The sequence below is a fragment of the Accipiter gentilis genome, chromosome 5, assembly GCF_929443795.1.
Source record: "Accipiter gentilis chromosome 5, bAccGen1.1, whole genome shotgun sequence".
NCBI classification, from domain to species: Eukaryota; Metazoa; Chordata; class Aves; order Accipitriformes; family Accipitridae; genus Astur; species Astur gentilis.
The window spans coordinates 17618349-17641588 of record NC_064884.1 but is presented as its reverse complement, the minus strand read 5'-3'; the positions used below and the strand labels follow the sequence as shown (position 1 = coordinate 17641588).

The 23240-nt window shown below is 42.4% G+C and overlaps 1 protein-coding gene across 6 annotated transcripts in view; it reads left to right on the top strand.

Moving 5' to 3' along the window:
- Window positions 1-8874: 8874 nt before the first annotated feature.
- KIF16B (kinesin family member 16B) overlaps window positions 8875-23240 on the top strand; it is a 145731-nt gene continuing 131365 nt past the window's right edge. For all 6 annotated transcript variants that reach the window (XR_007506046.1, XM_049800520.1, XM_049800519.1 and 3 more), the window contains exon 1: window positions 8875-9013. Coding sequence is in view for 5 of the 6 variants with exons in the window: in XM_049800520.1 (XP_049656477.1) it covers window positions 8967-9013 (47 nt within the window). In the remaining variant the exon portion in view is untranslated. The remainder of the gene's footprint in view (window positions 9014-23240) is intronic.

Sequence of the window (23240 nt, the reverse complement as noted above, 5' to 3'; positions counted from 1 at the left end):
ACTAGATGTATTTCTTCAATAACTTTGCTAATCAGAGAGAGGGGAAGCATGACTGTCTGAGAGGAGTTAGTAGATGCTCTACAGATTAGGCTATATATTGGTTGTCTTTTCTAGGACCCCTAACTGGTGCTGAAAATCATTACATTTAATTGCGTTTTTTACCACTGCTTTTTATTCTTTTATCCTATTATGCATGCCTGTACATGTCTATTTTTTTCTTATACACTTTTTAGCTTATTCTTATCTGTCTAATGTGTTTGTGCTATTCCCTGTGGGCTTGTCACACGTCTCCCAGGTCCTCCTTAAAGCTTTCAATACGTTTTAATCAATTTGCCTGATGCCTTGCCGGGGCTCCCCCCGCCTGCATGTTTGGCTGCTGCAGTGTGTCAGCTCCCACGCTCACCAGAGTGACCCGGTCCTTGGCTGATTTTTAAGCAAATATAGCTCCTTCCATGATTTCTCAATGCCCCAGTTCTTTCTCTCCCACTGTAACACCTCTCTGGCACAGCACAGTTGCTCCCTTCCCTTCTTTTTTAGTGCTCCTGTGACCTCTGGTCCATGATACTCTGACACTGGTGCTGAAACTTGTCCCGACTCTTTTTTTTACCCTTGGAGTTTATCTCAGCACCACAAACTCTGGCTCCCTCCTTGCATCTTTTCCCCATGCTCATCCTCTCACATCGCTGAAAACCTCAGGAAAAATCCATGTAATGAATCCATGTAGGGTTCAATTACATGGAACATAGTTACTGGGCCCGAAAGTAGCTCACGGTCACAAGAAGTGTTCCAGACATGGAACTTAGTTGTCGGGCCTGAAAGTAGCTCATGGTCACAAGAGTGTTCCAGACACCTTTAGAAGGCTTTGAACAGACTAAACAAGAAGACAGAAAAAGAAAGATCCCAGTTAGAAAAACACAGGTGCACATTCCACGATAAAGAGAACTTGGCACAAACAACCTCGATTCAGGGGCTTATCTCGACCAGTTGGACTAAGACAAGTCTTGCATGCTCTAATTAACACAGCCAATTATGTCCTGTGTTTATGCGCATGTACAGAGTGAATATAACTAACTTTATCTTATGTTTATGCGCGTGGACAGTATTGTTGTAACCAATCACCGCTTCTGCTTGTGCGCGTGGAGACCAAATGCTTGCATGCAGCAGCCAATCAAAGTTTCTAAACAACTTAGAGAATTGTATAAAAATGATCAGCTAAGCTCAATAAAGTGGCGACTTTAATCATCACATTGGTGTTTTGTCGTCCGGGCCCCGCACGGAATAATCCCTAAACCCTACATTTGGTGACCTCCGACATGATCCGAAGAGGAACAAGAGGCAACGCTACTGAAAAGGCGGGGGAATTGCCGCGGATTACGGTGGCTTGAAAGAAAGCGCCGGACTGCTCGAGAGAGGCAGGACTGCTTGAGAGGGGCAGGTAAATCGTAAGCTTATGTTGGTAAAAAGGGCGGCATGGGTATCGCAGCATCTGCGAGGGAAAAGGCAGCCAGAAAGATATTTATGAGGCTGGTTGAAAAAACAGAGACAAATATTAAAAAGGACAGAAACCTTTCAATTAGTGTGGGTACAGCTTTTGAGCTTAGTACCTGAAAGCTATTGGAACCTCCCTATGGGATGAAATTAGTGACAGGTCTAAAGAAGTTAAAGGTCTTGCAACTTTATGGAAAGTGATTAAGACAACTCTGTAAGAAATGAAAGCAGATCGTAAAGCGTCTGCGTCTGCTTTTGCTGCTCTCTCTCTCCAACCGCAAGCGAAAGGGAAAAGCGGGGAGAAAAACATAATGCTGCGAGAGAGACTTTTTGGAGCTTGTCCGCCTGCTCCTGTGCCCTTGACTTCTGCTCCACTCCCTGGGACTGCTGATATTAATCAGCCATCTGACAGTTCCCAAGCCTCCCTAACCGTACGATTAAAGGAAACCCTACAGAATCAGGGAGTGAGTAAAAATCCGCCTATGAGAAAACAGCCCCCACATACCAGCATTCAACCTGAACAAATTATACCTAGCATATACCCTGATTCAAATAATGCAAATGAGGATTTGGCTACTCTAATAATAGAGCAAAAAGAGAAAATGTTAGAATTGTTGGAGGAAATGCGGAAAAGAGACGGGGGTAAATGTGGGCAACCGTTGACGAAAAAGGCATATGAGAAAGCAGCAAATGCAATCGTAGAAAGTATGGATTCTTTTGCTAAAGTGGTGGGCAATGGGGAAGAAAAATCCCCCAAGGATAAACTGCAAGAACTGACCTGTGTGTACAAAAAGGGGAATTAATGCCCAATGAGGAAAAAGGGTCTAAATGGAGATACGAGGATAGATTCAAAGGAATGCGACGGCTAACAGACCCACCCTTAAAAAACATGGAACCAGCCCGGGCAGGACCCCCCCACCACCACCACCCAGTGATCCGTCCTTTTTGCCAGGACAACGTTGGTGCGGAATTATTGAGCAAGCCACTACAGAAGGAATAATGCTGCCACCTACTATCGGATCATTTCCCGTGTTCACTGAACCAGGAGGAAAGTGACAATGGGCGCCTCTGGACTGGAAAACAGTTCGAGAACTGCAAAAAGACATCATGCAATATGGAATAGACAATAAGTATGTACAACAAATGATACAACAATTTTTTAAGGCACAAACCTTAGTGCCAGTGGATATAAAGATTTTGGTGGAAATGTTCTTTGAACCAACTCAGAGGTTGCTGTTTCACAATTAGTGGAGACAGAAAGCAGAAGAAGCCCAGGTGAGAAATTTAGATGCTGGGGCACAAAATCCACTTGCATTTGTCAGCGTTGATATGTTACTTGGCACGGGACAGTTTGCTACTGGTCCCGTTCAGGCTGCATTAAGACCAGAGGTTTTACAATTGGCACAACAACTAGCTCTGGAAGCTATTTCAGAGGTGCTGCAAGTGGGTAAACCGGTTCCACCATATTCTCAAATCATACAAGGGGAAGAGGAGCCGTACATGAAATTCCTTGACCGTTTAAAAGCTGCTGTCAATGTGTCACCCACCTTAACCTTAGTTGGAAAGGACTTAGCTATTCAAAACGTGAATGCAAAATGCAGACAAATCATTGTGTCGCTTCCACGTACAGCTACATTAGTGGATATCATCAAGGCTTGTAATCGCTTACCTCTGATACAGGAACAAGAGAAAGCTAAAATACATGCTGAAGCTCACGCTGCCCCACTTGCAGTAGCATTACGGCCTATAGTGCGACAGGGGAAAGGAGACCGCGGCCCATACAAAGACCCCTTAGCGTGTTACTGGTGTGGTCAACCGGGGCATTTGAGACATGCATGCCCTCAACGCATAGCAACGCAGCCTCGTTCTGTGCCGGCACAGACTAATGGCAGCCGGTCGAACTTTCCTGGGGTCTGTGAGAGGTGCGACAAGTTCAGACACAAAGCCAGCGACTGTCGATCAAGGTTTAAAAAAGACGGAACGCCGTTAACACTATATCTGGGTTTGCAAGTTGCGGAAGCCTCTGTTTGTCCGCAAAAGCTGTCGCTACACAAAGACATATGAAATATACATGATGTACAAAAACTTGTCGGAGACCTACAGTGGATTCGGCCTTATTGTGGTATTACAAATATGGACTTACAGCTGCTGCTGGATTTATTGTGGGGCAGCGATAGCTTAACTTCTACAAGACAGCTAAGTGCATCGGGGCAGCAAGCCTTGACAGCAATTGAGCAGAAAATCACATCATCCATGTCTGGCAGATACATCCCTGATTTGCCTATAAATTTATAGGTATATAACTCAGATAAGGAAGTTGTGGGAATTTTGGGTCAGTGGGATGAGCAATGGAAACAAAACCCATTGGTAATACTAGAATGGATATTCTTGCCTGCTAGCATGTCAAAAACGGTAGTCACTAGAATTGAAGCTCTGGGAATATGCATTCAAAAAGCAGAGGTAAGGGCGATACAAATTTCAGGGAGGCAAATGGACAAAATCATTTTACCTATGTCACTTGCTATTGTGAATAATGCTATGATGAAAAATGACTGCCTTGCAGTAGCTCTGCTGGGCTTCAAGGGGGAAGTGGATAATCACTACCCCTCTCACCCATTATTTAAAACAATGTTAACAATGGAACCATGCTCTATTTGCAGCGAAAAGCCGCTGGAGACCATTACCGTTTTTACTGATGCTGGCAGCAGAATGGGTAAAGCGGTATTTGTATATCTTCAGGGTGGATCCTGGAAATCCGAAGTCATTCCAGTTTTACAGCAATGGCAGGGACCTTACAAATTATTTACGTGGGGAAGAGGGTATGCTTGTGTTTCCACAGGTAACAAACAGCCCCATTGGATACCGACGAAATGGGTCAAGCCATGGATTGAGCAACCAGATGTCACAAACAACTCAGAAGATCGAGAGCAAGAGGCAGTGGAGATGTCAGCAGGTCCTGAAGCCCTAGATAGACTGCCTAGACAAATCACGACGGAGACCGGCAGTCAATGCAGAAATTAAGAACGCGTGTGAAATACACGGAGTACGGTGCCAGCCCTGGATATGTATCTTAGTGAGAGTGGGTGGAAGGGATAGAAAAAAAAAAAAAAATTCTTTTTGGTGTGTAATCATTGTAATAGAAATTTAACTAACCTACTAACCTATAACTAATTGTATAGAGAATAAGCAGTTTAGAGTTATTATAGCAAATATATATATATGATTTAATGTTGATCAGCACTCGGTGAAACATTACTCATAAGAGCTGAGTGTGGAAGTAGTTTTAAGATACCCTGATATGTAGTCATTTAATCATCAAAAAAAAGAAAAAGAAAAAAAAAAGAGAGAGACTCTCTCTACACAAGAAAAGTTAGCTAAAACTAAAATTAGAAGTAAGGTCATAGACTTAGTTAAGAATCTAGAAACAGGGCAATGGGAAAGTCCATTTTTCATTAATAACCTGGGGGCAAGATTATGCTTGTGTTTCCACAGATACAGGCCCACAATGGACTTCCGTTCAATTTGTACGACCATCATCATCTGGAGAATCATAGATGGTGCGGCAATATGAATACCACCTCAGCCAAAAACTAATGCGTAGGTCACCTTGGCCAACATAACGGGTCAAAATTCTTTGTGCATTGCAACCGCATCACAAAGCCCATGAACCAATAGACAAGATAACTATGACTCGTGCAGCGCGCCTGGCCAGCGAGTGCATGTGTCATAGGTTTCCAACTGAGGCGGACTTTGGCACCCGCTGGCCACGTGTGCTAAAATCCATTCCTCTGCAAATGTATAAATACCGGGATTTTCCGAAAAGCATCAGGCTGGTGTACAGCAAGATCATAGTTGCCTCCGTGGGGACGCCCACATAAAGCTGACACCTACTGATTGCTGGGCTGAGTTTGTGGAGCAAGATGGCACAAGAATGTACAGATGGTCCATCCTTGTATGTTGCAATGTGTTTAAAAATTAATTGATAGAGATCAAGTAAGGCTGTGTTAATTGAAACAAAAAAAAAAAGGGGGGGGGGGAGATGTAGGGTTCAATTATATGGAACTTAGTTGTCGGGCCTGAAAGTAGCTCATGGTCACAAGAGTGTTCCAGACACCTTTAGAAGGCTTTGAACAGACTAAACAAGAAGACAGAAAAAGAAAGATCCCAGTTAGAAAAACACAGGTGCACATTCCACGATAAAGAGAACTTGGCACAAACAACCTCGATTCAGGGGCTTATCTCGACCAGTTGGACTAAGACAAGTCTTGCATGCTCTAATTAACACAGCCAATTATGTCCTGTGTTTATGCGCATGTACAGAGTGAATATAACTAACTTTATCTTATGTTTATGCGCGTGGACAGTATTGTTGTAACCAATCACCGCTTCTGCTTGTGCGCGTGGAGACCAAATGCTTGCATGCAGCAGCCAATCAAAGTTTCTAAACAACTTAGAGAATTGTATAAAAATGATCAGCTAAGCTCAATAAAGTGGCGACTTTAATCATCACATTGGTGTTTTGTCGTCCGGGCCCCGCACGGAATAATCCCTAAACCCTACAAATCCACTACTTTCTTTTCCATCTCCAAACCTTCAAAACTGTTTTTCACCTCTGACTCTCAGGCCAGGGATCCCGTCTGGCTGTTGAAAGCCTGCTGGGTCTCCAACAATGTGCCCCCCCCCCCCCCCCCTTCTCTCCTCATATATTGTTTCTTCCTCCTTCTTTCCTACTGACCCTTTATTTCTTCCTCTCTTCTCTTTTAAGCTGCTGCACCAGTGACTTTCTAACCCCTTGCCCTAGACCCCTCTTGTTCTCATCCCTCCTCTTCTCTTTCTCAAGCAAATTTGAACATATAATAGTTTCTCTTTTGCTATGAAACCACTCCTTGGACCTGACCTCTCTCTTCAAACGTCACCTCATCTGTCGGTTGAACTGATGCACTGCCAGGGACATCACTTTTCTGGCTTCTTTCTTCATCCTCTCCTTTCTCCACCCCATGGCATCTCTTTTTGCCCTGGTTTTCAGCTGTGTTTCCATGTCTAGTGAGCTTCCATCCCACCCCCTTTGACCACCTCCAGCAGCCAGTCATCCTCCAAACCTCTTCTGTCCTGGTTCTGTTCCTCTGATCCTCCTCCTAGCACTTCCCCTACACCTCTGGAGTGTAAACATGGGGTCCTTCTGTCTCTCACTTTTCCTTCTCTGCTCTCCTCCTTTTCCCAGCTCATCTCATTCATCTACATGATCCCAGTTGCCACCGATGCTAATTGCTCATCAGCTCATGTTTTTACTGTCACCTCCCCTTCCTCACTCCTTCCCCTTTTTGGAGACGGTAAGTTGTCAGTAGGAGTCACCAGTAAAGATGGGGTATTTGGCTCTTGTGCGTCTTGGCAACCGGGTTTTTTTGGCTTATCAAGACAGTAAGACCTTAATGATTTGAATGCAACTATGTTCGTACAGCATATTAAATGGTGTCTCCATCCCGGGTGTAGCTCACAGGCACTGACAACTCCAAACAAACAAAAATACTTATTATTTATGATAATATTACTTATCCTGCTTTTTAATGTTGTCTTCTTCACAGTTATTCCTTAAGAGCCAGGTATCCTGCTTGCGGCCAGCTGCTCCCCGGGGGAGGACATGACAGGCTATTGCCGGTGGAATGATTATCCCCTCCTGTGGCACCGGCGGTGTGGCCGTTTCTGAGACATTGTTGGGGTATCTTATTACTTAAGGATGGTGTGAGGGATCCTGCCTCAGGCTGGTCCAGGCTCCAGCTGCTTCTCTGGTGGCTGCCTCCAAGGCAGTGGGGGTGGCGGTGCTCCCTGAGGGAGCCCTGCTGCCAGCTTTGGTGTAGGTTTGGTGTGAGGCCTCCAGCTCCCTGTGCAGGATACATCCCCTGGGATGGAGGCTCAGCCCCGGTGCCCACGCTGCCCAGCCTTGCGACATCCCTGGAATCCCACGTGGACTCCCAGGCTGGGCTTCTGCAAATGTAGATGAGGGCATGGCTTTTCATCATACATCACACCTTAATGTTTCTTTGAATTTACCTTTTTTTTCTTCCGCTTTTCTCCAAGTTGACCACAATCAGCTTTTTCTTGTTGTATGCAAAAGTGCTGATACCATTGGGATTGCTGCTGTGTGCCCTATTATAAGCGGTAAAAAAATGATAACCCAGATTTATCATGTTATATACATAAATATTATTATTTGGTTGTGATGCCCACTGCTTAACCATTTCTATCTCCTGGAAACGATTCCTTCCTTTGCTGAGACAGTGCCGCCTGCATCCATGCTCTGCTGAGCCCGTCCCTCCAGGCCGTGAGACGCGGTGGGGTGCTGGGTCTGGGTCCTGTCCCCAGCCCCGTGATGGGAGCCAGCATGATGGGAGCCTGGCCTCGCCAGCATCTCACCGGCGGCTGCATGGCTGAGTGCAGCAGGGATTGCGCATGCAGCTTTGTTTTAACACCTTCTCTTAAACACATATGTACATATGCATATATATATATAACCAAGGGCAAAAAAGATGTATAGATATATATGGATACGTATGAAGGTACATATAGATATATATGGACATACTTATATATATTTATATAGAAATTTCTCTCCCCTCATATATAGGTATACACAGGCGTGTGTATATATATAGGGGTGTTTATATATACAGGTGTGTGTGTGTGTATATAAGGAGAGATATATATGGGGTGTATACAGGGGTATATACGAGTGTGTACTTACATAGACACCCCTACCTACAACCCTATATATATCTCTCCCTAGATGTAACGGGCAGATATATATTTATGGGGGAGGTGTTTGTGTACATATGTATACATATGTACGTATAGGCATATACCCCCCCCCCCCCCCCCCCCCCAATATACATAGACACACAGCTCCGGGGACGGCGCTGTGGACAAGCCCCCATTCGCCCACAGTAACTGTCGCTACCCTCGTCCTCAGAGCCCCCCCTTCCCAGCCTTCTTCCTCTTCTTCTTCTTCTTCTTCCTCCTCTTCCTCTTCTTCTTCTTCTTCCTCCTCCTCCTCTTCCTCTTCCTCTTCTTCTTCCTCCTCCTCCTCCTCCTCCTCCTCCTCTCCTCCTCTCCTCCTCTCCTCCTCTCCTCTCCTCTCCTCTCCTCTCCCCTCCCCTCCCTCTCCCGCCCCGCCCCGCCCCAGCGGGGCCGCGGGCGGGGCCGGGGCCGGCAGGGTTAGCGCCTTGCGCCGTTGTTTGTCCCTGCGCTGCCCCCATAGCCGCCCGCTGGGGAAAGACGCTACGGGGGGCGGGTGGGGGTTGCCATAGCGACATGGCCTAGGCCGGGGGGCGGCCTGCGCTCGGCCCCGGCGGGCGGGCAGGCGGACGGGGCGCGGGTCGGCGGCGAGGGCCGGGCCGGGCCAGGCGGGGCGGGGCGAGGCGAGACCGGGCCGGCGGCTGGAGCAGGTGCGGGCCCGAGCCCCAGCGGCCCGGCGGGGATGAGCCATGGCTTCGGTGAAGGTGGCCGTGCGAGTGCGGCCCATGAACCGCAGGTGAGTGCGGCCCGGTGGCGGGGCCGCCCCGGCCTTTCCCGCGCCCCGTTCCCGAGGTGCCGCGCCGTCCCAGGCGCAGGGCTGCAGCCTCTGAGCCGCCGTCGCCGCTGGCGGGGGGTGCGTGACACAGGTTCCGTGTGCCACCTGTGCAGGCGGTGACAGCCATTAGAGCGGTGGAGGCTGAGGGGGAGCTCCGCCTGGGACTGCAGGGGCCGCTTGGCACTCGGCTGAGGGCTCGGCGCTGCAGGAGCAACCGCTGGGAGCGGCTCTCCTCCCCGTAGTCTGTGGAGTAGCTCCCCCGTTGCGGTGGAAGGTGTGCGGGCCCTTCCTGGAAAGTTCAGTCATTCATGGTCTTAAGCGTTGCTTTGTCTGATCCTTTTATAATGAGGAAAAGGTTACTTCGGTGAAGGTAGGAAACTATTGAGAGGCATGGGCCTGCCAAGGGTGTACAGCCAGTCTTCTAAAATGTGAAAGCAAGCTACTTCATCTAGAAACTGCAACCCCTTCTACCTACTTGAAAGCAAGAGAGAGATGGTTGTTTACTTCATTTGTAACAGCAGCTTTTGTGGAGGAGCCGCTATGGTAAAAGCTATTAACTGGCTACTTAAGATGAAAGTATAAAAGAGGCAGTCTGCCCCCTTTACTGTATTGACAAGCGTTTATCACCCACTTCCTGAGATGTATCAAGGAAATAAATAATGGTTTTTTTTGGTGAAGCAAGTGCATGATAGACTTAATGGAATAATTTAAGAACCATATGTAGAAAATGATCAGATTCTACTGGCAGTACTCTTACTTCTTCCCTTGTTCTGGAATGATGTAGCCAGTTAAAAAGAAAAGTGTTTTAAAAGCATAGGCAGCCAATCAGGCTCCCACCCTTCCTTTCACTTGATCTGATTAAAGTATTTAAAAACAAAAATAATTGCCAAGTTCTGAAAGTCAGTTGATATCTTGTTGTTTTCAGTGGGGGAAAAACAAACCTTATGAAAATAAAGTTGATGAAGGTTGGAAGGGGAAAATATTGCAGATTTGTTTCAAGTAGTTTAGGCAGTTTGATGGAGCCAAGTGGGTAGAGGTCAGGGTTAGTGAATAATCTTGTTACACCCTCCTGCTTCCTCCCCCACCCCCCGAGTTTAACATATGGTTCTTTTAAATTTTTATAATGATTCTATATATACACTTTTCCTTTGAGAATCTCTGAGAACAGGTAGCTTAGGTTTTTAAAGTACTGATAAGACTTGTTATTTGTAGTGTTTTGGTAGCACAGAGAAGTTTTGTTTGCAGACTAGAACTGCGACCTGCTAAGAGACAGAAGAGAGAGGGAAATGGGAAGCATATGGCAGAAGGGAAAAGGGCTGGTAATTGTGATAGGCAGTGGAAACACCAACTGATAAATTGTGAGTAGAAGTTTGCAAGTGTTGTGGCAAAAGAATATTACAGACGATGACACTGGACCTTGTGTCTAGAACACAAATGGGAGGATAACTTGGATGGGGCTAGATCAAAGCATACCTAGAAAATGATGAAAATTGTGATATGATGGAAAAGAACGAGCCTAAGAGCAGGGCAGGCAGAGGCCTGGTGTGATCAACGTTGTCTTTGACACAGCATACTGAGTGGCAATGAGTAGGCTGTGAATAAACTTATGCTGAAAACTGATAAGTGTCTGACTATGGAAATAAGCAAACTGTGAAGAGCCTTCCAGTTCAAGTTGTTAAAACCTTGCTGTTTATGGGATGCTGCTTGATGTTTATAAACATTATCAGGAAGCTGGATTCAGTGTCATAGGATGTTGCTTCTAAGTCTTGATTTTTTTCAGAGGTGTGATTGCTGTTCAGTGTGGCACCCAGTCCTGCAGCCCAGGAGCGGTGCTGGCGTCGGTGGTGTTCCTCTCCTTCAGTCAGTGCTGAACTCGTGCTGTATGTTGTAAAACTGAGGTCCTAAGCCTTAGAGGATCCAATAGCTTTTCCTATTGCAATAGTGAATGTATGGTGAACCATAAGCCAGGAGTAGTAATCATGTTTTGCTTATATTGGCTTCCCTTGTACATGTCTTCTCCCAGCTGTGCTCCCTTCCCCTTTATGGGTCGTTGCAGTGTTTTACGGAAGAAGGGCCTTTCTGCCCATTCAAAGGAACTTTCCAATCACGTGTTCATTCTGTGGCACTTATTTTCAAAATCTTTAATGTGATACTATATAGAGTTAAGTTTAATTTCGTATGTGTCTCTAAATTTGCTTTGGTTTGTTCGAAGCTTAATCATATAATGCAGCTTATTTCATGAGTCATTTTTAATTAGAGAAGACAGAGTTAATGAATGGTTATTGGTAAGACTCCTGCATTATGGAGCAGTTGCACTGTGTGGTGTCATAGCACTGCTAATTGTGTAATAAGTCATGAATGTGGCTCTTGGAATGAATCATGTGATCAGGAGGGGGTTGTTGTTTAAGGATTACTTGCTGTTCCATTGCTTAGATTACAAACTTTAGGTTTTTTTAAATCTTTTTTTTTTTTCTTTTTTCTTCTGCTGTGATTTATTTTTAATCTTCTTGTTCTCTGACTTGACCTGGAAGGAATTTGTGCATTTCATTGCTGTTGTCAAAGCCCTCGAACATTCTTCTTAAAGTAGTTAACATCCCAAAATGTGTTACACAGCGGTTACAATAGAGATTTTTGACTATATCTCTGGATAACATAACAAAAATAATGTCTAATGGCTTTACAGTTACTCTTTGAAACCAGTTGTGAGTGAGAGCTTAGAAAGTTCAGTTACTTGGTGAGTCTCCATCTATCTTTTGGTTTCCCTCATTCAGTGCTGAACTGCAATGACAGCCCTTCAGTCTGTGCTTATATTTTAATGTTTCTGTAAAGTGCCTAAAAACCTGCCAGCTGGCAGGGAACTAGGTTTTCTTCATTGAGTGGAAATCTGCAGGGAGGTGAAGTTGGGTGGTTGATGTATTTTCCACTGCCAAGTTAATGGTTTCGGTCACCATTATTTCTAAGGTTCATTTTCCAAAACAGTCACTAGAAGCATTCATTTATGGTCTTACAATTTGGAGCACTTGACTGGAGAATCCCATATCAGGTCCCACAAAATGCAGTTTCTCATCAAGATCCTGTCGTTCCTCAGAATGGCTGTTTCCTGGGCAAAATGATGGGATTACAGAGAAGTGTAATCAGCTTTGGGGCACTTTTCTGTTCACTTACTGAACAGATGACTTTGGGTTACTGGTTACTAGTCACTGTCTTCTGCACAGTGTGAGATATTTGGGATCCTGTTAAGCCCAACCTAATTCTGGCTCTCTGTTTTGTATTATGCACTGCATCTGCACAATTCAAATAAATACATTGCTTTATGTTCATCTGTTCAGAGTCTTTTAAGAAGAATGAGGGGGTAATCTTTTCTTTCTTCCATTTTATGTCACGTTTTCTCTGCATGAAAACTAGAATTCAATTAGTGTTCAGGAAAACCACTTTTATACTTTTTTTTGTGAGTTAAAACCATCTGAAGTATGCTAAATAAGAATTTTTTTTTTGATATTTAATAAAGGAAATATCAACTTGATTCTTTCAGATAATAAATTTGTGCCCCTCAGTTTCTTACATCTGATAGCTCTGTTCTATTTGGCTTTTAATTCATGAAGTAGTAGAGGAAAACAAGCTTTTTCTGATTTTGAACCTTTTTCTATCTCTTTCTTACATTTGCATAAACTAATTATTTTATTTAACTGGTTGAACAAACTAAACAAGGGTCATATGCTGTCCTTTCCTGCAGAAGATGCATCTAGCATCAGAGTGTGGCTTTGTACTGCAGTAAGTTCTTCCCTGTGCTTATCCAGTGCTCTCGGTGTTTTTAGATGTTTATTTAAATGATGTGTGTAGAGTTTTCCACAGCTCTGTTCTTATTTCCAATATAATGAAATAGAAATTCCAATTTGATTTAATTTTTAAATGATCAATTTTTAACCCTGCATGCACATACTTCTTAGGTTTGCTCTCCAGACAGAAGTGACTGATGGGGATGGCAGAAATACGTGTCAGTGGCTATAGTGCTCTACGTGGTTATACAGTCATTCACAATTACCACATGAAGATTAGCAGCTTTTATATTGATGTTGGGGAGACAGACAAAATATGTTTTATTGCTTAGACAAGACTTTTATGTGACTCTGGGATTTGTCTGGATTAAAAGCCATGCTGATACTTCAATCCACAAATACATTCTGCACTATTCTTCTTTAGATGCAAGGCTGGCCCTCTTGGTTTTACATTATTACACCTCTCAGTTATGCTTGTAAGTCTAAAAAACTCCTCTGCCTGCAGAGCAGGAGTCAGAGTACCTTGGGAAATTTAGGAACAACATTATATTATCTTTAAAAATAACTGCTTGCACAATCTAAGCCTTAGTATCAATAACAGAGTTTTCAACAGCTCAAATTAACATAGCAATGCAAAGGACAGAGATATAAAATAAGCTGTTTCATTTTACAAGGAACATGTGACTAGAGTGTTTTTGTAGCAGCAAAAAGAGATAAACAAGTAAACACTGAAGAGCCAGCTGAAATCTTATTTTCTATTCCGAATGTTTAGAAGTGATTTAGGTAGGAGCTTAATGGGAGTATGAAAGTTATAATTAACTATCTATGCTTTTAGAATTGAGAAGAGAATCAAAAGACATACATGGAGAATATATTATAGAATTTCCAGTGCAGGGAGAAGAGGGGAATGAATTGGTGTCTCATGATGAATTGCTGTCTCTAAAATATAGGTTACTGTGTATATTTTTCATTTTCATGAATTTATAAAGATAGAGTGTTTTGACAAAATGTGTGTAACATCAGTGTAACAGAGAGTAAGAAAAGATGGAGTAACTACAAGCAAGGACACCCATAGTTAAATATTGTATTTGTCTCTGAAGTGTATGGTGAAATTTTTGCTGTGTCTGTTTCTGAGCATTGATTGTTGGTTGTTGCTCTTAAGAGGTGTCCAGAGTGATAGCAGAAACAGAACTCAGAGCTTAAATATGGCCAAGTGTTGCAAATACTGTCACTTTCTGAACTACAGTACCGATGAGGATAAGCCATTTATCAGCAAGCTGAGTTTGCCATTTCTTATGTTAACTCTTTGAACTTCTGTTTTAAATATGCTGCTTGTGATTAGATTTATAATCATATATCATTGCTATAAAAAGAAGTTGAAAGATCTGTAAGGATAGGTGAGGCTCTGGTGCACCTGGGGTGAGTGTACCTCTCTTGTCTTTGCCTTTATCTGTGGGTGAGTCTGAATCCAATAAAAATCTATGTTGATGCTGAGTTGGCAAGATAACCTAACTGTTCTGAATGTGACTTTTTCGCCTTGCCATATTTTGTGTTCAAAACTTTGAGCCCATTTAATGACCTCCAGCAGATTTTTCTTTTTGGAATAGCGTTCAGAGTAGATACACTTCTGTCTCTGGAAGTAAGCTGTGCATATATGTATATATAAGGACCTTCATCAATGTGCTACTTCTGTTATTAGCATTTGTACCAGTGCATAAAGGTGTAGACTCTGATCTGAGTTCTTGGATCATGTGAAGTTGATACTAAGACAATTTGAAGTCTGAAATTAGAAGTGTTTTTAGTTTTGTAAGGTACATTGAGAAATGGTTTTATTTTCTATTTATTATCTCTCACATCTTCAAAAGGAGTGAACAGTAGGAAGAGTTTTATTCTACAGTATGGTCATGCACACCTTCTCAGGACAGGCCCTGTAGTACAGGGAGGACCAGAAGAGTGAGCATCAGTGTGACAATGTACATGTCATCTCTCTTTAATAATCACTACCTTCTACCTGACTTGAGTGAAGATGTGCATAACAGGTGGGTTATGGTTGGCAATGGCTTGGCGATACCCAGTGGGTATGGCCAGGTTCTCGGGTAAGGTTAAGAGCAGTTGGCTGCTTCATTCATTTGGCCTTGGCAGCTCAGCACAGTGAGGCTGCCAGACATGAGAGACAAGAAAAATCTAGTGCTTGTTCAGTTGTGAGGAAAGAAGTGTAGAATCTGCTCCGTGTTTCCCTATAGGTGAAATGAAATGATTGTTGTATGGCCATGTGTTTAAGGTGTAGGACTTTGAGAGAGAGGAGAGGAGAGGTGGGTAGGACACACAGGCATGTCTGTTCTGAAGGGGCTGTTGGTCCCTGGTTTTGATGGTACCTGACCGGTGCTAGGGAGGGCTCTGCTTGTTAAATGTGGTGAGAACGTGTGTTCTTTGAGCACGGGTACCAACAATAAATTGTGACATAAACATTTGTAATTATGTAGAAATGCTGTCAAAGATTATAAAAGTCTCAGTGATGATAGTTTATGGCTATCGTTATTGCTGTCTGTAGTTCTGGAATGGAGATGCAATTGAGCTAGCAGTGTTTGCTAGGAAACAGAGGTGCTATGTATTGTGAGCCTCCTCTAAATGGTATCTACGCTGATCATATATTTGACAAAGGGATGTAGTAAGCTGTGTTATAAGGCTGCAAGCAGACCATTTAAAAATTGAGGAAAGGCTGGAGAACTTGCTTTTGAAGCAAATGAAGTAAAAGTGACAGCTTGCTCATAGCAGAGCGTTGACTCCAACTTGTAAGGATGAGAAAAGGAAAAAAAAAAGAGAGGACCCCAGTGGGCTTACAGAAAAGTGTTGGTTGTCAGTGGCAAGAATAAGTAAGACATGATGGAAATCTTATAATCAATATAGTAGCACAGTAGATGGTTTTTAAGTTCTAAGTTTTTTTTGGCGTAAGGGTAATTAGTAGTAATTAAATAGTTCAGGCCTGGTTATGTAGGAATGGAAGAAGCAGCAGCCATGAGGTGGGGGGGGGAAATGCCAAAGTTATTTGACTCAGTAGTTTATGGAGAACATTGCAAATGTGAAGCGGAACAGTTGCTTTCCTGAAGTATTTAAGTTGCAAATGGTCTAGCCACATGTGTTTCCTAAGGAGTGGTAAAATGCCATGTTGGACAGCTGTGTTAAGGAGTGGGGTCTAATGAGAGTATGGCCTTTGCTAAAATGAGAAGTTAAAGCCAAATAGAAAAGCCAACACCAAGGATGATGGTTGGCTGGGAATTTGGATGCCACAGGTCAGGATATTCTAGTAAAACTTGTTGGTCTCTCCTTAGGCTTTTTCACAATAGCAAATGTCAACAGCGCTGAAGCAAGCTGAAACTCAGGGATACAAGCAATAGAGAATGCCAGCACCCTCTGGTGTTTTTTTTCTCTAGAGTTTCTCACCTGTGCTGAAGTATGTGGTCTTTGAACATTAGTTGCTTGTTTTCCTCTTCTTTCTATGCCCTTTTCCTCTGTGGTTAATCTTTGAAGTTCTTCCACTTAGAAGCAATGAATTTGAACATAGGAGTATGCTACAATCACAGTGCAGTTCTTGTCTGCAAATATATTGCAGAGCCAAACACTGATGCTGTGGTTGCTGCTTCCCCCAGCAAGCCCTTGGGTTAATATCTCGTAGTCTTGTTTTTGGAACCTCATTATCTGAAGTATGTTGGAAAAGATTAACAAAAATGATGGGAATCATTGATTCAAAAAATACTGAGCCACATGTCTACTCTATGTGTTATGGCTACTGGAATAGATTAGGAGATGCAATCTAGAAATATTTGCAGGCTAAAATGTTGAAAAGAGGAATTGAATGTTTAGTTATGGCTCCTTCATAATATCTTGGGAGTAATGGAATGAAGCTCATAATGGATCAGCTTAAACAGTAGCTAAGGAATTACTGCTAATGAGATAGTGCAGGTTGTGGAAGAGTCTCCCAAGGGGAATGAAAGCCCAGGCAGCTGAGAAGAGCTCATTCCTTTGAAGAAAGTCGTTACGGGAAACGATCTCGCTTGAATGGGAAGGTGAGGCTAGACCTGGGTGACTTTTAAGTAGCTCCTGCACTTGCTGTTCTATCTCCAACCTCCTCTGCAGTGTTTTTTTGTACAGCTTTATACACAGGAGAGAGAATAAACGGGGTATGCAGTCTTTAAAACGGGATCTTGCTGTTTTCATGTATCAAGCAAGATGTATCAGGGAGGGAGAGTCCCAAGAGCAGAGCTTTACTCTTGTGTTGATGAGCAAGACTGGAGCAGACTTGACTGCTGCAGAAGGAGCTCTAAGGAGTTTCAGCAAAATACTGGTTAATGGCTGGGACTGATACTTAATCTTGCATAAACCATCAGAGATTGGGAAGCCCACATATAGCCTCTGCTTACATGTGCTTATTTTTCTGCCCTTTTTAGTGCTTCACTGCAAATGCTTCAGAAGTTTTTCAAGCCTGTGGGATTTGTCACAATCGTTACCTTGTTTCATCTGTCCCCCTCCCTAGCATTGAAGAACAAAGACCTTCTAGTACCAGCAGGGCTGGAGCACAGTGGCAGCATGGGCACTTAAGGAGCAACGTAATTAAACTGGCCTAATTTACAATTTCTACTCCCCAAAACTTTGCAATCGTAAGTGTTTTGAACTTAAACCCCTAGTTTTAGAATAGTGTTTCCTAGTTAATTTATTTCAGTATTATCAAACACATTGCCAGGTTACCTACGCATGTTATAGCACTAAAATGATGAACAATAAAATACTTTCGAACTCTGCTTTTCGTTGAGAGCTCCCTGAGACCAGCAGAGAAAAAAGGTAATGAGTGTCTGTATTGTAGCTTTCAGGATGAAATGAAGTGAGAGAAAGGTGAGTCTGTTGGTTTCTCAGGCTTTGTTTATTTGAAATTAAGACTAGTTTTGAAATAAATGGGATTAGCACTCAGCTGTTTTAACCTAACTGAGCTCTTGGACTTGAAGACTCTTAGAAGTCTGAGTATATGAAAGGCAGGTATTGTTGGTAAGAACAGCTGACTGAATTGAAGAGCAAAGTCCTCTATTTTGCAGGAGCTATGAGTACAAAGCCGGAGTTATTTATTGAGAGAGGGTTTTTCAGAGTTATCTAACAGAAGGAGGGTGTATGTGGCAGTCGACATCTTAATTGCTGATGGGCTGAAGTTCTTATTGTTGAGGACTCAGACGCTTCAAATATTGGCTTTATGAAGACTCCTCTCCAAAGAGTTTATACTATAAATAGAAAGCAATAGTGAGATACAGAAACCTGGAGTACACCCATCATTTTTCCTCTATGCTTATATATTTGAAATATATTTGTACTTGGACAACTGAAGTAATTGTTGTTCAGTCCAGATTGCTTGTTATGTTTCTCAGTAGAGGAGAAAAATGACAGAACAGCAGCCTTATGGATGATTACTTGAGGGGCTAATAGATCTGTGAGGTCAGACACATTTTTTTTTCTTCTGAATTTCTAATTTGAGTACCTCCTGCCCCAAAAGACAAGGGCACTGCAGGGAAACTGATTTCTTTGAGTCGTGCTTTGCTGTACACAAGAGGTTAAGTCAATACTGTCTTTATGACTTGGGATAGCAGGATTAAAAGAACAAATCAGAAGATACAAGATATTAAAAGCAAAATATCACATGGAATAAAATCCAGGAGTCGTAGAGAAACTTTATAGGGTCATGATAGTTACAACAAAATTCCAGGATGTCATTCAAATCAACTTGGTCGTGTCTGTTATATTTTATGTTGCTTCTGCCAAAGATGGGCTACATTTTCGTAAAGGCATGTCATTGGAAATGTGTAAGAGGGGGTTCACACGTGGATATCTTGAAACTTAGCTATGCAGGACTAGTCCCTACTGGTAAGACCGTTACGGAGCCTGCTCTGACGCTCCATCTATGCAGGCAAAGCAGGAAGGTTGCTGTCGAGGTAGTCTGCTAATTTAAGATTAAATATTTTTCAGGTTATTATGCGATCATTGGCCATGGCATATGTGGATACAGTAACTTTTTTTTTTCTCTTCAAATCAGCTGTTGCTGTTGATTTAAAAATTTGCTTATGTGCCTACCCACTAGACCCGATCTGAGTTGTGGGATGGTGAAGTCTACCTATAATACTATTAAAAATACAAATTTAAAAAGCAGGTCAGGTGCATGATTTAATTTTGTGACCAGTCTGTATGTGTTACCATGACCGTGCATAGTTTCCCTCCAAAAGCTAGATATCATTTGACAGAAGACAGCACAAGGATACCTGTACATTCATTTTCCAGGAGAGCCTTGCTGCTATAGATTAAACTACTGCCTTTCAGTGTTGTTGGTAAAATTTATTCTTATGGCTAAAGGCATTTAATTTTGTTTGTCCTTCATATAAGAACTGATATGCCTGTACTACTATATAAACTTAGGGAATGTTTCCGTTTCATGAGATGTACAAGATTCCCCGTTTCTGCATTCTCTGTCACTGGGTTTGTTATTCTGGTTTCAGCTGCACTATGAAGTTCTGGGAGCAGCAGAACTCTCTCATTTAACTATTTGCCAAGTTTGCCAATGCTTTTTATAAAACTGGTATCACAAAAGGGAACGTGGGTATCATTATAAGCCTGCACTAGCAAATTATTAAGATGACGTTGATCACAGAAAACCTCATGCCCACACAAAATGTGCTTTATGAAAAAACTCTTTTAAAGTACCAAGTATGTGCACAGTTTCTTTCTCTTACTGAGACATAATTGCAATCATATCCATGGAAAGCTGTTTCTTTTAACTTCAGTCCCCAGGCATTTTTTCTGCTGTTTTCTTGTCTGGCTTCTTGAGAAACTTGAGAGATGGTACAGCCTGTCTGTCAGCCAGTCTGGTCTCATCTAGCAGCTTTTGAATCTGTTGGCTGACGTCAGCCAGATTGGACAGCTTGGTAGAGGTCTTGAAGGTAATGAAGATGTGTTTTTCAGAGAAAACTGGCAGCTGTAAAAGAGTCTGCAGAGCTCTCCTGAATGAGGGGGAGGCTGCAGCACTTACCAGCTATCAGGGGATCCACCTAGGAACCTCTCCTCAGAGTCCAAAGGACATCTGATTGCAGTTGTACTGCTTGATGTACAATGTGTAGTTGTTAACTTTTAGACCACATTAGTGTAAACGTGGCTTCAGCCATTTAATTATGGGCTTGTAGCCATATCAGTCAACAGCATGGGGTCACTGAGCTCAGGATATGCTGGGCTATTGCCCTGCTATGGAGACAACTGTGACTTTTATACAGTTGTCCTGGTTTTCGCTGGGGTTAAACCACAACAACAGTGTAATCATGTAGTGCCGGTGACTCAAGCCACAGTGGATTCCCAGAATCTTGTGATTAAGTCAGATTGCTTGACTTGTTCTGGTTTTAGGACTCAGCCACCATTATATTGAAACTACTTGTTATTGATGTTTATGGAAAAAATTACTTTAACCCAAAGGGTAATGAAGATGTTTTATATACAGGGCACCAGATTTAGGTTTTTAACTGTACCTAGATATGGAATCACATTTAAAAAAAAGTACTTTCTACAAAATGATTTGATAAGCAGTGAAGAAGTTAAAAAGTCAAAACCACAAAACCAAACAAAAACCTCTGGATAGGAAAGAGAAATTGTGTGATATTTCACACTGCACCAACTTTACTTTTCCTGTAGTTATAGAAAGTAACAAAGAATTTGTGTAGGAGGGTTTTTGTTTGACTTTTTAAAGCATACGGTTGAATTGAATGTTCCCCTTTTAAGAGTTACTCAGACAAAGGAAGGTGTTTTTGGTCTGTGTAATTCAATGGACACCAGGGCAAAGGTACAGTTAGTATGTTACCAAGCTACAAGAAGATGCCAAGTTCTTTCTGTGACATGCTTTGTGCTTGTTTTTCAGTTAAATCTACCTTGAATTCTCCTGGTCATTAAGCAACCCTCATGCTTTCACTTTGTGACCCCAGAAATACACCAGGGTGATGAACAAGCAGGGTGATAAAACAGGAAATCCATAACATTGTGTCTAAAATGTGAACATAAGAAGTAGCAGGCACTTTGCTGGAAAGAAAAGCCATTGAGCATGGTTGAGTTGCTTTTACAAGTGCTCGGTCTACGTTTTTGAGTAGTTGAAAAACAAAATCTCCTATCTGCTCTTCAGTATAATCCTTTTCCAATAGATGTTCCATTAGATGTCTACAGTTAAGTGAATTTCCAAGAGTATATTTTACAGACCCTCTTTCTATTTTGACACAGAGGTGCTCTGCAGGTTGTTCGGGTGGTGCTTGTGTCCTTGTCTGTGCAGCTTTGGAGGTTTGCTGAACTGGTCTTTTGAAACACTGTTTGGGAAAACTGATTGCACTTTCTGTCCTGTCCTTTTTGGTTTTCCCTTCCCACTCCCAAATGAAATGTGTCTTGTTCTTTCTGTTCTCTTTTTGGAGTCATGTTTGACAGGTATTATGGTAATCACAACTGATTCCATGGATTTAATGGAAAACATAGTATCATGATTTTCTAATGGGATAAGCTATAATAAATGCTCTAGTGTCTGAATAATACAGAAGAGATTAATAAAAAGTCACTGTTTAAATAACTGAACCTTCCATTGAAGGACCTTAAAGGAAGGAGCTTAAAGATGAACTTGGAAAAAGACCAAACACATTTTGCATGTCTGTAATAGGGATTTTTCTAAAGCTTCCCTTGTTGATTTATATTTGAGGTAACAGTGCTTTTTCATGTTCTTCTCCCTTCCCTCTGTGGGAGGATCTTCAGAAAGTCCTGTGGAGGACTGGGTAAGTGACATAATGAACAGGGGTCATTGAAAGTTGCCTTAAAATCTGGAGATGCTGCTAATATTTGGCTACCCGTAGTATGATTTCGACTAGATGCCCATGGAGGTGCAAAAACTGCTCTGGTCCTTGCCCTGAAAATAAGCAGGGAATATAAGGGAAGGAGAGAAAGAAACTTGACAGAGTTATCTATGTTGGAGTTTCTTCCATGAAGCTGCCGTGTTTTGATATAGCTGCTGAATCATCTTCAGTTTGGGGCAGTTCTTCATAACCCAGATGCCCCTTGTGATGAAGAGAAATTATTAAAACTTCGCTGAAGTAAGCCATTTATCAAGTTATCCCATTGCAGGACAAGTATAGTAGTTCTTTGAAGTGTATCTTGGTACAAATATTGATATTGTTTATATTAAATAAAGTGCCAGTATTATTTGAAGTAGTTTTTCTGATTTTTTTTCCCTTTTTTTTTTTCTTTCCCCTCTCCTCATTGCAATTAATTGCTAGATGACTAGCTGAATTTAGCAATAGTAGAGGGTTAATAACAGTACTGGGCTGATGTATTTTCTGGTGTCTGTGCCAAGAAAGTTGTCTGCTTGATCACTTTGTAGTTTGGTTAGGGGTTACAGGATCACGGGTTATAAGTGTCCTTCCCTTGTGATCTGGAATTCCACGTGGTGTATGAAACAGCAGCAAGAACAGCCGGGAGGCTGGCCCTAGGCACTGCTGTGTGAGCAGATGGGGCTTGGGGGGAAGGAAGCTTTCTTAAATCATCAAAGCGTTGTGAACTAGTTTTGTCAGCTGGCCCCTTTACGCTGCTTTGTGATGAGGGGGGTGGGATTTGCAGAAGCAGAGCCTTTGGTTAGTGGCTGGGGCTTGTCTCTGGGCTGAGGTAGGCCTAGTGGTTCCTATGGATGCTGGAGGAGTAGCTGGTTGCAGTAGGGTTCTCCTAGCCCTGAAGGTTCTCAGAAGGGTACCCAACACTGCAATACAACTGTTTACAGCCAGAAGCCTTAATTAAGGTGGAACTTGAAATCAAAACTTTTTGAAAGGGACTCAGCCTCTGCTGAACAGCATTAAATGAGTGCCTGGAAATAACTGGCATCATGCAAGCAATTGTTTTTTATGGGATCCTCTCAAACTCTTTATGTGTACAATAAATTATACTTGGCTGTCTCATATTAAAATGAAGCTTTAGCATTTGATTCCTGTTAATTCTTTTCACTTCTCTCAGGTTGCCTTATTGATTCTGATCATATTCAGGTTGTCGTCTCCCTATTCCTTCCCCCACAAAAATGCAAAATTCTATTTATGATTTTTTTTATTGGCTAGTGCTTTACAAGGCCTTTTTTTTTTTCACTTTGAAATCCTAATTCTTTAATAATATTTAGTAATATTATTATCAGTGTTATCACAGAAAATTAATGACTGCAGGCTTCTCAGAATTTTGTGTAATTCATATATGGGTGTTAGACTTTGTATCAATTTTCATTACTGAATAGCTTTATGTTTTGTAATATGGAGAGCTGGCTAGGTTTGGGAAAGAAAGCATCAACATATTTTATTATTTCCCCTCGTACACCTGAAGCATGAAGAAATCCA